The sequence below is a fragment of the Hyla sarda genome, unplaced genomic scaffold (genome assembly GCF_029499605.1).
Source record: "Hyla sarda isolate aHylSar1 unplaced genomic scaffold, aHylSar1.hap1 scaffold_161, whole genome shotgun sequence".
NCBI lineage: Eukaryota > Metazoa > Chordata > Amphibia > Anura > Hylidae > Hyla > Hyla sarda.
The window spans coordinates 395528-411710 of NW_026608246.1; the positions used below are offsets into that span (position 1 = coordinate 395528).

General features: G+C 49.3%; 1 protein-coding gene across 2 annotated transcripts in view; it reads left to right on the top strand.

Annotated features, from left to right (window-relative positions):
- Window positions 1-72: 72 nt before the first annotated feature.
- The window catches only part of SEC23IP (SEC23 interacting protein), a 69224-nt gene continuing 53113 nt past the window's right edge, over window positions 73-16183 (top strand). Inside the window, exons 1-5 of one of the 2 annotated variants that reach the window (XM_056552445.1) lie at window positions 73-234; window positions 8488-9032; window positions 9631-9850; window positions 9990-10183; window positions 15072-15161. In XM_056552445.1, coding sequence (XP_056408420.1) covers window positions 123-234; window positions 8488-9032; window positions 9631-9850; window positions 9990-10183; window positions 15072-15161 — 1161 coding nt within the window. In that variant the 5' untranslated portion in view covers window positions 73-122. The remainder of the gene's footprint in view (window positions 235-8487; window positions 9033-9630; window positions 9851-9989; window positions 10184-15071; window positions 15162-16183) is intronic. The other variant, XM_056552444.1, reaches the window with a different exon arrangement.

Consider the following 16183-nt stretch of genomic DNA (forward strand, 5'->3'; position numbering starts at 1 on the left):
CCTTGCTTTTACTGGTTGTTGCGTTTAGGAGGCGGGGCAAAGGGTGGGGAGAGTGCTGTGATTGGCCCCTTTGCTGTCAATCTGCTAATTCCGGCTCGAGTACGTGGAGTTTGTCAGCAGACATGGCCGAAAAGCGGACGAGTGGGTCGAATAGGAATCTGCTCTTCTCCCCTTCTGAGCTCAACTTCTCCGTCCCCTTTATCCCAGTCAGCCGGCCCGGTCCCTTCCCCTCCGGTGAGTAGCCGCCTGCGCCTAACCCCGAGCCGGAGTGCAGGGATTACCGGGAGGTGGTGGTGGTGGTGGTGGTAGTAGTAGTAGTAGTAGTAGTAGTGGTAGTAGTAGTAGTAGTGGTGATGATGATGGGGGTGGTGGTAGTAGTAGTAGGGGTGATGATGATGGGAGTGGTGGTGGTGGTGGTGGTAGTAGTAGTAGGGGTGATGATGATGGGAGTGGTGGTGGTGGTGGTGGTGGTAGTAGTAGTAGGGGTGATGATGATGGGAGTGGTGGTGGTGGTGGTGGTGGTGGTGGTAGTAGTAGTAGTAGGGGTGATGATGATGGGAGTGGTGGTGGTAGTAGTAGTAGGGGTGATGATGATGGGAGTGGTGGTGGTGGTGGTAGTAGTAGTAGGGGTGATGATGATGGGAGTGGTGGTGGTGGTGGTAGTAGTAGTAGGGGTGATGATGATGGGAGTGGTGGTGGTGGTAGTAGTAGTAGGGGTGATGATGATGGGAGTGGTGGTGGTGGTGGTAGTAGTAGTAGGGGTGATGATGATGGGAGTGGTAGTAGTAGTAGGGGTGATGATGATGGGAGTGGTGGTGGTGGTAGTAGTAGTAGGGGTGATGATGATGGGAGTGGTGGTGGTGGTGGTAGTAGTAGTAGGGGTGATGATGATGGGGGTGGTGGTGGTGGTAGTAGTAGTAGGGGTGATGATGATGGGAGTGGTGGAGGTGGTGGTAGTAGTAGGGGTGATGATGATGGGAGTGGTGGAGGTGGTGGTGGTGGTAGTAGTAGTAGGGGTGATGATGATGATGGGAGTGGTGGTGGTGGTGGTAGTAGTAGTAGGGGTGATGATGATGATGGGAGTGGTGGTGGTGGTGGTAGTAGTAGTAGGGGTGATGATGATGGGGGTGGTGGTGGTGGTAGTAGTAGTAGGGGTGATGATGATGGGAGTGGTGGTGGTGGTAGTAGTAGTAGTAGTAGGGGTGATGATGATGGGGGTGGTGGTAGTAGTAGTAGGGGTGATGATGATGGGAGTGGTGGTGGTGGTAGTAGTAGTAGGGGTGATGATGATGGGAGTGGTGGTGGTGGTAGTAGTAGTAGGGGTGATGATGATGGGAGTGGTGGTGGTGGTAGTAGTAGTAGGGGTGATGATGATGGGAGTGGTGGTGGTGGTAGTAGTAGTAGGGGTGATGATGATGGGAGTGGTGGTGGTGGTGGTAGTAGTAGTAGGGGTGATGATGATGGGAGTGGTGGTGGTGGTAGTAGTAGTAGGGGTGATGATGATGGGAGTGGTGGTGGTGGTAGTAGTAGTAGGGGTGATGATGATGGGAGTGGTGGTGGTGGTAGTAGTAGTAGGGGTGATGATGATGGGAGTGGTGGTGGTGGTAGTAGTAGTAGGGGTGATGATGATGGGAGTGGTGGTGGTGGTAGTAGTAGTAGGGGTGATGATGATGGGAGTGGTGGTGGTGGTAGTAGTAGTAGGGGTGATGATGATGGGAGTGGTGGTGGTGGTGGTAGTAGTAGTAGGGGTGATGATGATGGGAGTGGTGGTGGTGGTGGTAGTAGTAGTAGGGGTGATGATGATGGGAGTGGTGGAGGTGGTGGTAGTAGTAGGGGTGATGATGATGGGAGTGGTGGAGGTGGTGGTGGTGGTAGTAGTAGTAGGGGTGATGATGATGGGAGTGGTGGTGGTGGTGGTGGTAGTAGTAGTAGGGGTGATGATGATGGGAGTGGTAGTAGTAGTAGGGGTGATGATGATGGGAGTGGTGGTGGTGGTAGTAGTAGTAGGGGTGATGATGATGGGAGTGGTGGTGGTGGTAGTAGTAGTAGGGGTGATGATGATGGGAGTGGTGGTGGTGCTGGTGGTAGTAGTAGTAGGGGTGATGATGATGGGAGTGGTGGTGGTGCTGGTGGTAGTAGTAGTAGGGGTGATGATGATGGGAGTGGTGGTGGTGCTGGTGGTAGTAGTAGTAGGGGTGATGATGATGGGAGTGGTGGTGGTGCTGGTGGTAGTAGTAGTAGGGGTGATGATGATGGGAGTGGTGGTGGTGCTGGTGGTAGTAGTAGTAGGGGTGATGATGATGGGAGTGGTGGTGGTGCTGGTGGTAGTAGTAGTAGGGGTGATGATGATGGGAGTGGTGGTGGTGCTGGTGGTAGTAGTAGTAGGGGTGATGATGATGGGAGTGGTGGTGGTGCTGGTGGTAGTAGTAGTAGGGGTGATGATGATGATGATGGGAGTGGTGGTGGTGGTGGTGGTAGTAGTAGTAGGGGTGATGATGATGGGAGTGGTGGTGGTGGTGGTAGTAGTAGTAGTAGGGGTGATGATGATGGGAGTGGTGGTGGTGGTGGTAGTAGTAGTAGTAGGGGTGATGATGATGGGAGTGGTGGTGGTGGTGGTAGTAGTAGTAGTAGGGGTGATGATGATGGGAGTGGTGGTGGTGGTGGTAGTAGTAGTAGGGGTGATGATGATGGGAGTGGTGGTGGTAGTAGTAGTAGGGGTGATGATGATGGGAGTGGTGGTGGTGGTGGTAGTAGTAGTAGGGGTGATGATGATGGGAGTGGTGGTGGTGGTGGTGGTGGTAGTAGTAGTAGGGGTGATGATGATGGGAGTGGTGGTGGTGGTGGTGGTAGTAGTAGTAGGGGTGATGATGATGGGAGTGGTGGTGGTGGTAGTAGTAGTAGGGGTGATGATGATGGGAGTGGTGGTGGTGGTGGTAGTAGTAGTAGGGGTGATGATGATGGGAGTGGTGGTGGTGGTGGTAGTAGTAGTAGGGGTGATGATGATGGGAGTGGTGGTGGTGGTGGTGGTAGTAGTAGGGGTGATGATGATGGGGGTGGTGGTGGTGGTGGTGGTAGTAGTAGTAGTAGGGGTGATGATGATGGGAGTGGTGGTGGTGGTGGTGGTGGTAGTAGGGGTGATGATGATGGGAGTGGTGGTGGTGGTGGTGGTAGTAGGAGGGGTGATGATGATGGGAGTGGTGGTGGTGGTGGTAGTAGGAGGGGTGATGATGATGGGAGTGGTGGTGGTGGTGGTGGTAGTAGTAGGGGTGATGATGATGGGAGTGGTGGTGGTAGTAGTAGGGGTGATGATGATGGGAGTGGTGGTGGTGGTGGTGGTGGTAGTAGTAGTAGGGGTGATGATGATGGGAGTGGTGGTGGTAGTAGTAGTAGGGGTGATGATGATGGGAGTGGTGGTGGTGCTGGTGGTAGTAGTAGTAGGGGTGATGATGATGGGAGTGGTGGTGGTGCTGGTGGTAGTAGTAGGGGTGATGATGATGGGAGTGGTGGTGGTGGTGGTGGTAGTAGTAGTAGGGGTGATGATGATGGGGGTGGTGGTGGTGGTAATAGTAGGGGTGATGATGATGGGAGTGGTGGTGGTGGTGGTAGTAGTAGTAGTAGGGGTGATGATGATGGGAGTGGTGGTGGTGGTGGTAGTAGTAGTAGTAGGGGTGATGATGATGGGAGTGGTGGTGGTGGTGGTAGTAGTAGTAGTAGGGGTGATGATGATGGGAGTGGTGGTGGTGGTGGTAGTAGTAGTAGTAGGGGTGATGATGATGGGAGTGGTGGTGGTGGTGGTAGTAGTAGTAGTAGGGGTGATGATGATGGGAGTGGTGGTGGTGGTGGTAGTAGTAGTAGTAGGGGTGATGATGATGGGAGTGGTGGTGGTGGTGGTAGTAGTAGTAGGGGTGATGATGATGGGAGTGGTGGTGGTGGTGGTAGTAGTAGTAGGGGTGATGATGATGGGAGTGGTGGTGGTGGTAGTAGTAGTAAGGGTGATGATGATGGGAGTGGTGGTGGTGGTGGTAGTAGTAGTAGGGGTGATGATGATGGGAGTGGTGGTGGTAGTAGTAGTAGTAGGGGTGATGATGATGGGAGTGGTGGTGGTGGTAGTAGTAGGGGTGATGATGATGGGAGTGGTGGTGGTGGTGGTGGTAGTAGTAGTAGGGGTGATGATGATGGGGGTGGTGGTGGTGGTGGTAGTAGTAGGGGTGATGATGATGGGAGTGGTGGTGGTGGTAGTAGTAGTAGTAGGGGTGATGATGATGGGAGTGGTGGTGGTGGTGGTGGTGGTAGTAGGGGTGATGATGATGGGAGTGGTGGTGGTGGTGGTAGTAGGGGTGATGATGATGGGAGTGGTGGTGGTAGTAGTAGTAGGGGTGATGATGATGGGAGTGGTGGTGGTGGTGGTAGTAGTAGTAGGGGTGATGATGATGGGAGTGGTGGTGGTGGTGGTGGTAGTAGTAGGGGTGATGATGATGGGAGTGGTGGTGGTGGTGGTGGTAGTAGTAGGGGTGATGATGATGGGGGTGGTGGTGGTGGTGGTAGTAGTAGTAGGGGTGATGATGATGGGAGTGGTGGTGGTAGTAGTAGTAGGGGTGATGATGATGGGAGTGGTGGTGGTAGTAGTAGTAGGGGTGATGATGATGGGAGTGGTGGTGGTGGTAGTAGTAGTAGGGGTGATGATGGGAGTGGTGGTGGTGGTGGTGGTAGTAGTAGGGGTGATGATGATGGGGGTGGTGGTGGTGGTGGTGGTGGTAGTAGGGGTGATGATGATGGGAGTGGTGGTGGTGGTGGTGGTAGTAGTAGTAGTAGTAGGGGTGATGATGATGGGAGTGGTGGTGGTGGTGGTGGTAGTAGTAGTAGTAGGGGTGATGATGATGGGAGTGGTGGTGGTAGTAGTAGTAGTAGGGGTGATGATGATGGGAGTGGTGGTGGTGGTGGTGGTAGTAGGGGTGATGATGATGGGAGTGGTGGTGGTAGTAGGGGTGATGATGATGGGAGTGGTGGTGGTGGTGGTGGTGGTAGTAGGGGTGATGATGATGATGATGGGAGTGGTGGTGGTGGTGGTGGTGGTAGTAGTAGTAGGGGTGATGATGACCGGAGTGGTGGAGGCGGTAGTAGTAGTGGTAGTAGGGGTGATGATGACCGGAGTGGTGGAGGCGGTAGTAGTAGTGGTAGTAGGGGTGATGATGATGGGGGTGGTGGTGGTGGTAGTAGTAGTAGGGGTGATGATGACCGGAGTGGTGGAGGCGGTAGTAGTGGTAGTAGGGGTGATGATGATGGGAGTGGTGGAGGCGGTATTGGTAGTGGTAGTAGGGGGGGTGATGATGATGGGAGTGGTGGTGGTGGTAGTAGTAGTAGAGGTGATGATGATGGGAGTGGTGGAGGCGGTGGTAGTAGTGGTGATGATGGGAGTGGTGGAGGCGGTGGTAGTAGTAGTGGTGATGATGGGAGTGGTGGAAGCAGTAGTAGGAGTAGGGGTGATGATGATGGGAGTGGTGGAGGCGGTGGTAGTATTGGTGATGACCGGAGTGGTGGAGGCAGTAGTAGTAGTAGGGGTGATGATGATGGGAGTGGTGGAGGCGGTGGTAGTAGTAGTGGTGATGATGGGAGTAGTGGAGGCGGTAGTAGTATTGGTGATGACCGGAGTGGTGGAGGCAGTAGTAGTAGTAGTAGGGGTGATGATAATGGCAGTGGTGGAGGCGGTGGTGGTGGTGGTAGTAGTAGGGGTGATGATGATGGGAGTGGTGGAGGCGGTGGTAGTATTGGTGATGACCGGACTGGTGGAGGCAGTAGTAGTAGTAGGGGTGATTATGATGGGAGTGGTGGAGGCGGTGGTGGTGGTAGTAGTAGTAGGGGTGATGATGATGGGAGTGGTGGAGGCGGTGGTGGTGGTAGTAGTAGTAGTAGTAGTAGAGGTGATGATGATGGGAGTGGTGGAGGCGGTGGTAGTAGTAGTGGTGATGATGGGAGTAGTGGAGGCGGTAGTAGTATTGGTGATGAACGGAGTGGTGGAGGCAGTAGTAGTAGTAGTAGGGGTGATGATGATGGGAGTGGTGGAGGCGGTGGTGGTGGTGGTAGTAGTAGTAGTAGGGGTGATGATGATGGGAGTGGTGGAGGCGGTGGTGGTGGTGGTAGTAGTAGTAGTAGTAGGGGTGATGATGATGGGAGTGGTGGAGGCGGTGGTAGTATTGGTGATGACCGGAGTGGTGGAGGCAGTAGTAGTAGTAGTAGTAGTAGGGGTGATTATGATGGGAGTGGTGGAGGCGGTGGTGGTGGTAGTAGTAGTAGGGGTGATGATGATGGGAGTGGTGGAGGCGGTGGTTGTGGTAGTAGTAGGGGTGATGATGATGGGAGTGGTGGAGGCGGTGGTAGTAGTAGTGGTGATGATGGGAGTAGTGGAGGCGGTAGTACTATTGGTGATGACCGGAGTGGTGGAGGCAGTAGTAGTAGTAGGGGTGATGATGATGGGAGTGGTGGAGGCGGTGGTGGTAGTAGTAGTAGTAGGGGTGATGATCATGGGAGTGGTGGAGGCGGTGGTGGTGGTGGTAGTAGTAGTAGTAGTAGGGGTGATGATGATGGGAGTGGTGGAGGCGGTGGTAGTATTGGTGATGACCGGAGTGGTGGAGGCAGTAGTAGTAGTAGGGGTGATGATGATGGGAGTGGTGGAGGCGGTGGTAGTAGTAGTGGTGATGATGGGAGTAGTGGAGGCGGTAGTAGTATTGGTGATGACCGGAGTGGTGGAGGCAGTAGTAGTAGTAGGGGTGATGATGATGGGAGTGGTGGTGGTGGTAGTAGTAGTAGTAGGGGTGATGATGATGGGAGTGGTGGAGGCGGTGGTGGTGGTGGTAGTAGTAGTCGTAGTAGGGGTGATGATGATGGGAGTGGTGGAGGCGGTGGTGGTGGTGGTAGTAGTAGTAGGGGTGATGATGATGGGAGTGGTGGAGGCGGTGTTAGTAGTAGTGGTGATGATGGGAGTAGTGGAGGCGGTAGTAGTATTGGTGATGACCGGAGTGGTGGAGGCAGTAGTAGTAGTAGGGGTGATGATGATGGGAGTGGTGGTGGTGGTAGTAGTAGTAGTAGCGGTGATGATGATGGGAGTGGTGGAGGCGGTGGTGGTGGTGGTGGTAGTAGTAGTAGTAGTAGGGGTGATGATGATGGGAGTGGTGGAGGCGGTGGTAGTATTGGTGATGACCGGAGTGGTGGAGGCAGTAGTAGTAGTAGGGGTGATTATGATGGGAGTGGTGGAGGCGGTGGTGGTGGTAGTAGTAGTAGTAGGGGTGATGATGATGGGAGTGGTGGTGGTGGTAGTAGTAGTAGTAGGGGTGATGATGATGGGAGTGGTGGAGGCGGTGGTAGTATTGGTGATGACCGGAGTGGTGGAGGCAGTAGTAGTAGTAGGGGTGATGATGATGGGAGTGGTGGAGGCGGTGGTGGTGGTAGTAGTAGAGGTGATGATGATGGGAGTGGTGGAGGCGGTGGTAGTATTGGTGATGACCGGAGTGGTGGAGGCAGTAGTAGTAGTAGTAGTAGTAGTAGTAGTAGTAGTAGTAGGGGTGATGATGATGATGGGAGTGGTGGAGGTGGTGGTGGTAGTAGTAGGGGTGATGATGATGGGAGTGGTGGAGGCGGTGGTAGTAGTAGTGGTGATGATGGGAGTAGTGGAGGAGGCGGTAGTAGTAGTAGGGGTGATGATGATGGGAGTGGTGGAGGCGGTGGTAGTAGTAGTGGTGATGATGGGAGTAGTGGAGGAGGCGGTAGTAGTAGTAGTGGTGATGATGATGGGAGTGGTGGAGGCGGTGGTAGTATTGGTGATGACCGGAGTGGTGGAGGCAGTAGTAGTAGTAGGGGTGATGATGGGAGTAGTGGAGGCGGTAGTAGTAGTAGGGGTGATGATGATGGGAGTGGTGGAGGCGGTGGTAGTAGTAGTGGTGGCGGTAGTAGTATTGGTGATGACCGGAGTGGTGGAGGCAGTAGTAGTAGTAGGGGTGATGATGATGGGAGTGGTGGAGGCGGTGGTGGTGGTGGTAGTAGTAGTAGTAGGGGTGATGATGATGGGAGTGGTGGAGGCGGTGGTGGTAGTAGTAGTAGTAGGGGTGATGATGATGGGAGTGGTGGAGGCGGTGGTAGTATTGGTGATGACCGGAGTGGTGGAGGCAGTAGTAGTAGTAGTAGTAGTAGGGGTGATGATGATGGGAGTGGTGGAGGTGGTGGTGGTAGTAGTAGGGGTGATGATGATGGGAGTGGTGGAGGCGGTGGTAGTAGTAGTGGTGATGATGGGAGTAGTGGAGGAGGCGGTAGTAGTAGTAGGGGTGATGATGATGGGAGTGGTGGAGGCGGTGGTAGTAGTAGTGGTGATGATGGGAGTAGTGGAGGAGGCGGTAGTAGTAGAAGTGGTGATGGGCTCCGGACCTCAGAGGTCACAGCACACGACTATGGAGTCTGGACTTTCTTATTAAATGTTTTGGGGGATTTTCTCTCCTACAGATGACTCTGTGGATGTGGGAGAAGAGGACAGCTTCCTGGGGCAGACCGCCAGTACTATTAACCCTCCACAGACCTTCAGCTACTTCTCACAGGCCTCCAGCCTCCCCAGCAGCAGCGACCCATTTGCCAGCATAGGGCAGGGCCCGGCACCCACAACGTCTCAGGTTCAAAGTGCTGCTGCTTTCTTTAAGCCCCCACTGTCACTGCCGTCTGCTGTTCAGAATGGACAGAACATCATGGCTCCTCCTAGGACCTCGTCTCCATTTCCCAGCAATCCTCCGGCAGCTTGTAGTGACACCTTTCGGGTTTTACCACCCAGCACTCAGACCTGCCCTCCCCCAAGCATGTACTCCACTCCACCTCCCATCTCCTCTCAGGCCATTTACAACCCTTACCGCCATAACATACAGAGCAGCCGGGTGAATCCCTACCGGACTCCTCCACAGCTTCAGCAGGATACCACCCTGGGCAGCACAAGCCAGACCTTCCCGGTGGCCTCAGGACCTCCTCCATTGTACCAGGGTCCTCCAGTCTCCCAGCCCCCAGTAAGTTGAGCTTCTGCTTTTTACATCCTAACCTGTACATGTTAGATAAATCATTCTGCTCCTGGTCAGCTGGCTTATTGGAATAGTGGTCAGGGGAGTCCCAGATTCTTCTACATGGGGGTTGCCCCTTTATTGTTAGGAATGAACTCCTCAGACCTTTCTTGACTTCTGTACTAGTGTAGACTCCATGTTGGGTGTGCTAGTTTCTGGGATGACACAACACAGAGTAGGCATTAAAGGGAGTCTGTCAGCTCTAGACCATGGGTTTGGCGTTTATACCCTTGGTGCCCAGAAATGCTCAACATGGGGTAAGTGACCCATCTTTCATTCCCACATTTGTAGAAGAGAATCAATGGTGCAGATGTACAGATGATGCCCGTAGCAATCTGGTTGCTTTTGGCAATAACTCCACTTTCTCCTTGGCCAGGGATCCTGGTAATCTGTTCTGGAGAGGGGTTCTGCCTGGTTCCCTTTGCTGTTTAGGTGGTCCGTTGTGTTCACCAGTGGGGCACATCTCCTCTGCCCTGTTACCCCAGCAGCCACTTATTAAGGTGTCTAGATTTTTCTTGCTTTACACTCACTAGGTTTTGTCTTGCAGCCGTCTGTAGCATCTCCATTTGCACCAGCACTGATGGAACAGCCTTATCCAAGCTCGAAAACTGCAGTTCCCCCAGCACCGGCCCCAGCTCCCTTTTTACCCAACCTGTATGAGCCTGTTCAGCCGCACTGGTTCTTCTGCAAGTTAGTGGAAGGTCGGGAGGTCTGGCTGCCATTCAGTGATTATGACTCTGCCAACCTGGAAGAAGTCTATAACTCCGGTGAGTTGTGGTGATATGGATATATGGGGGGCAGCGGCTGTGATGGAACTCGGAGGAGCACTGCAGCAGGTTGGCTCCATATTCTGCATGGTGGGTGTCAGGGGTCTTCTAGGTAATGCTCAGCTGTCATCTCTTTCAGTTCAGCCAGACCCTGAGGGTGTGGTGGTGAGCACAGCAGGGGGGCGCTATGATGTCTGCCTGTATGACCGGGAGATGAAGGCCGTGTACTGGGAGGAAGAGGACTCTGAGGTCAGACGCTGCTCTTGGTTCTACAAAGGAGACACAGACAGCAGGTTCATCCCATACAGCGAGGACTTTAGTGAGAAGCTGGAGGTGAGTGCACTAGAGATGAGGCCCCACTCGTCACATCAAGCCTGATCCCTACTACAGATCACAGCCTTACTCTTATATTAGGGGGAGCCCTACTACAGATCACAGCCTTACTCTTATATTAGGGGGAGCCCTACTACAGATCACAGCCTTACTCTTATATTAGGGGGAGCCCTACTACAGATCACAGCCTTACTCTTATATTAGGGGGAGCCCTACTACAGATCACAGCCTTACTCATATATTAGGAGGAGACCTACTACAGATCACAGCCTTACTCATATATTAGGGGGAGACCTACTACAGATCACAGCCTTACTCATATATTAGGGGGAGCCCTACTACAGATCACAGCCTTACTCTTATATTAGGGGGAGCCCTACTACAGATCACAGCCTTACTCATATATTAGGGGGAGACCTACTACAGATCACAGCCTTACTCTTATATTAGGGGGAGACCTACTACAGATCACAGCCTTACTCTTATATTAGGGGGAGCCCTACTACAGATCACAGCCTTACTCTTATATTAGGGGGAGCCCTACTACAGATCACAGCCTTACTCTTATATTAGGGGGAGCCCTACTACAGATCACAGCCTTACTCATATATTAGGGGGAGCCCTACTACAGATCACAGCCTTACTCATATATTAGGGGGAGCCCTACTACAGATCACAGCCTTACTCTTATATTAGGGGGAGACCTACTACAGATCACAGCCTTACTCATATATTAGGGGGAGCCCTACTACAGATCACGGCCTTACTCTTATATTAGGGGGAGCCCTACTACAGATCACGGCCTTACTCATATATTAGGAGGAGACCTACTACAGATCACAGCCTTACTCTTATATTAGGAGGAGCCCTACTACAGATCACAGCCTTACTCTTATATTAGGGGGAGACCTACTACAGATCACAGCCTTACTCTTATATTAGGGGGAGCCCTACTACAGATCACAGCCTTACTCTTATATTAGGGGGAGACCTACTACAGATCACAGCCTTACTCTTATATTAGGAGGAGCCCTACTACAGATCACAGCCTTACTCTTATATTAGGGGGAGACCTACTACAGATCACAGCCTTACTCTTATATTAGGGGGAGACCTACTACAGATCACAGCCTTACTCTTATATTAGGGGGAGCCCTACTACAGATCACAGCCTTACTCTTATATTAGGGGGAGCCCTACTACAGATCACAGCCTTACTCTTATATTAGGGGGAGACCTACTACAGATCACAGCCTTACTCTTATATTAGGGGGAGACCTACTACAGATCACAGCCTTACTCTTATATTAGGGGGAGACCTACTACAGATCACAGCCTTACTCTTATATTAGGGGGAGACCTACTACAGATCACAGCCTTACTCTTATATTAGGAGGAGCCCTACTACAGATCACGGCCTTACTCTTATATTAGGGGGAGACCTACTACAGATCACAGCCTTACTCTTATATTAGGGGGAGACCTACTACAGATCACAGCCTTACTCTTATATTAGGGGGAGACCTACTACAGATCACAGCCTTACTCATATATTAGGGGGAGCCCTACTACAGATCACAGCCTTACTCTTATATTAGGGGGAGACCTACTACAGATCACAGCCTTACTCTTATATTAGGGGGAGACCTACTACAGATCACAGCCTTACTCTTATATTAGGGGGAGACCTACTACAGATCACAGCCTTACTCTTATATTAGGGGGAGACCTACTACAGATCACAGCCCCAAGTCCACCACAAATCTCAGTCCAAATGTATAGCAAGACGTAAGAAAAAGGTCAATATAAGGTTGCATTAGAAGATGTCAAATAGCATCATTCCGACAAAGTAGAACAATAATAATATCCACCGCGTGTACAGCAACAGCATTCAACACAGAAGACCTGAAACACACATGGGTACAAAAAGGTCCCCTGTAAACTACTTGAGCCTAGCCTATAAGCACGCACCCAGTGATCCCAAAGTGCATGGAACTTATGCATGGCTTCACGTTTCTCATAGATACCCCTCTCTAACAGAACAATGAATGTAACCCTGTCAATTAAATCAGCTACCATAGGGAGACTAGCACATATCCAATATTGATCCTGTGGTTTTCTTGTTTGGTATAATATACAGAGAATACCTAGTTCAATCCCCAAGGGCTCCGTCCCACACCCTATGAGACCCAGCAGACAGGGTTAACGTTGACAGGGTAAATGCCGCAGATCTATTCCTCTCTTAACATACATTGTTGCATGCAAGCACCTATATACAGAATGTCCGCGGTATGAAGATCTACAGTGACGGTGAGTGCAATCAATTACTTCTATACTCCAGATGAAGCACCTATATGTGTCGCACACCCTCCAACATATGTTGCCACTAACACTGGATCATCAGGGGTGTGGGACTCTTAACCTTTGGACCATTCCATTATATCTTAACTTCACGAGGTGAGACGACTTATCAAAAGGGGGGAAAGAAAACCAGAACATTGTTAACATAAAAACATGGTATCTCAGGAAGATCCCAAAGGGACGAGGAGTCACTGGACAGTAAACCCAACAAGGTACAATGGTTTAGGAAATGTTGAGAGAATATCCTTATTATGGAGTATTGTACCTCTGTAAATAGATGGAATGATACCCTAGGAAGATGTCAGCCCGTTTTCACCCCCTCGACATTCTGGCTCCTGCTCTGCCAACTCCAAGAACTTGTCTCATCATTGTGGGAAATGGTCATGGTCTTCTGTACTTGGTCATTAAGAAGATCGGCTCGCGAGGCCCCTGGAGTATACAGTTGAGGTTGTCACCCATTGCTATATGCTTATCAGTTGGACATGCTGTGTCACACTCTGCCCTCATCCTGTACAACGCACTGTTTGGCCATAGGTTTAGGGTTCTATGACATAATTTGAGTATGTTTGATGTCATGGTCCTTCCAGTTACATTGTACCCTGCCCTACCACCCAGCCGCTTCTGGGGATAGGGGCACCCTACAAGTCTGTTCTGGTTCCTGGGGGCCATATTGAACTTCTTGTGTCCAGGATTAGAGTCATTGGCTTCTAAGCCTTGTGCCCCGGTTTTCATTCTGCTTTAACCCCTTGGTGCAAATAGATGTTCATTAACGTCCATTTGCGGCTCCCGAGGTATGACTCGCTCAGCAGGTGAGTGTGCATCATACCCAGTGGGTCCCGGTTGCCCAATGGCTAATGCTGGACATCGCTGATCGGGCTGATGCCCGGCATAAACCCTTAAGACGCGGTGACCAAACTTGATCGCCGCGTCTAAAACAAAAGTAAATAATGCCGCTTAGCTCAGCTGTGCTGTCCGGGACCGCCATGGTGAAATCAATTTAAAAAATGAATAGAAAGTGTTCAAAAAGTCCGATCAAAACAAAAATTGTAGCGATAAAAATTTCAGATCACGGCGCAAAAAATTAGCCCCCGTATATGAAAAAATTAAGTTATAGGGGTCGGAAGTGGACATTTATTAACGTATTAATTTTGGTGAATGTAGTTATAATTTTATTTTTTTAGTAGTAAAATAAAATCAAACCTATATAAACTGGGTATCCTTGCGACTGTTTGGACCTACAGAATAAATGTTAGAAATTTACAAAGTAAAATTGTTGGCGCAAAAAAGTTTCCTCCTCAACTGGCAAAAAATGAAAAATTGCCAAAGAGGGAAGGGGTTAACCCCTTCCCGCTACATGATGTATGCATACGTCATGAGCGAGCTCCCGCGATAGAACACCCCCGCGCTGACCCCGCGTCATATTGCGTCGGTCCCGCCGGCCATCAACGGCCGGGACCCGTGCCTAATACCGGACATCACCGATCGTGGTGATGCCTGGTATTAACCCTTCAGACGCAGCGAATCGTGGTGTCCCGAATAGCTTACAGGACAGCTGGAGGGTGCCTACCTGCCTCCTCGCTGTGAGATCCAGGCAGGAGCAGTCGAGCGGCGATATCACTGATCAATGCCCGGCTATTGCCAAGCAGTGATCAGTGTGTGCAGTGTTATAGCCCCCTATGGGAGCTATAACACTGCAAAAAAAAAAAAAAAAAAAAAAAGTGAAAATAAAGTGTTAATAAAGATCATTTAACCCCTTCCATAAGTCAGAATCGCCCCCTTTTCCCAATAAAAAAAAAACTGTGTAAATAAAAATAAACACATGTAGTATCACCACGTGCGTAAATGTCCGAACTATAAAAATATATCATTAATTAAGCCGCACGGTCTTTGGCATACACATAAAAAAAATCCAAAGTCCAATATTGCGTATTTTTGGTCACTTTTTATGCCATAAAAAAGTGAATAAAAAGCGATCAAAAAGTCCAATCAAAACAAAAATGATACCGATAAAAACGTCAGATCACGGCACAAAAAATGAGTCCTCATACCGCCCCATATGTGGAAGAATAAAAAAGTTATAGGGGTCAGAAGAAGGAATTTTTAAACCTATACGTTTTCCTGCATGTAGTTATGATTTTTTTTTCCAGAAGTACAACAAAAACGAACTTAAGTAAGTAGGATATTATTTTAATCGTATGGACCTACAGAATAAAGGTAATGTGTAATTTTTACCAAAAAATGTACTGCGTAGAAACGGAAGCCCCCAAAAGTTAAAAAATGGTATTTTTTTCTTCAATTTTGTCGCACAATTTTTTTTTTCCCGTTTCGCCGTGGATTTTTGGGTAAAATGACTAATGTCACAGCAAAGTAGAATTGGTGGCACAAAAAAATAAACCATAATATGGATTTTTAGGTGCAAAATGGAAAATGTTATGATTTTTAGAAGGGGATGAGGAAAAAATGAAAATGCAAAAATGGAAAATACCGTGCGTCATTAAGGGGTTAAAGGGTATTGTGTCCTCGACAGGCGGAGTACAAGAAGGCGGTGAGCAGCAACCAGTGGCATCGGAGGCTGGAGTTTCCTGGAGGAGAGACTATTGTGATGCACAACCCTAAGGTGCGTGCGATATTTCCAGATCCATGCCCCACCTCGTATCCACCACCATCATCATCGTCAGAAAAGGGACGTCCTGGATTTCTAAAGCGGAAAAGCTGAGTGCTGTACTACAGATTGTAAATTAACATCACATCGGCCTTTATATTATTTCCTGAAGGAGCAGATATGTAATAGATTTGAGCAGGACACCTCAAAAAGATGTATAGTGTATACAGCAGCTGTATCTCAGCATCCTGTTATATATATATGTAGTGTATACAGCAGCTGTATCTCAGCATCCTGTTATATATATATGTAGTGTATACAGCAGCTGTATCTCAGCATCCTGTTATATATATATGTAGTGTATACAGCAGCTGTATCTCAGCATACTGTTATATATATATATGTAGTGTATACAGCAGCTGTATCTCAGCATCCTGTTATATGAGTGTAGTGTATACAGCAGCTGTATCTCAGCATCCTGTTATATATATATATATATATATATATATATATGTAGTGTATACAGCAGCTGTATCTCAGCATCCTGTTATATATATATGTAGTGTATACAGCAGCTGTATCTCAGCATACTGTTATATATATATATATATATATATATATATATATATATATATATGTAGTGTATACAGCAGCTGTATCTCAGCATCCTGTTATGAGTGTAGTGTATACAGCAGCTGTATCTCAGCATACTGTTATATATATATATATGTAGTGTATACAGCAGCTGTATCTCAGCATACTGTTATATATAAATGTAGTGTATACAGCAGCTGTATCTCAGCATCCTGTTATATATATATATATGTAGTGTATACAGCAGCTGTATCTCAGCATCCTGTTATATATATGTAGTGTATACAGCAGCTGTATCTCAGCATACTGTTATATATGAGTGTAGTGTATACAGCATCCTGTTATATGTGAGTGTAGTGTATACAGCATCCTGTTATATGTGAGTGTAGTGTATACAGCATCCTGTTATATGTGAGTGTAGTGTATACAGCAGCCTGTTATTG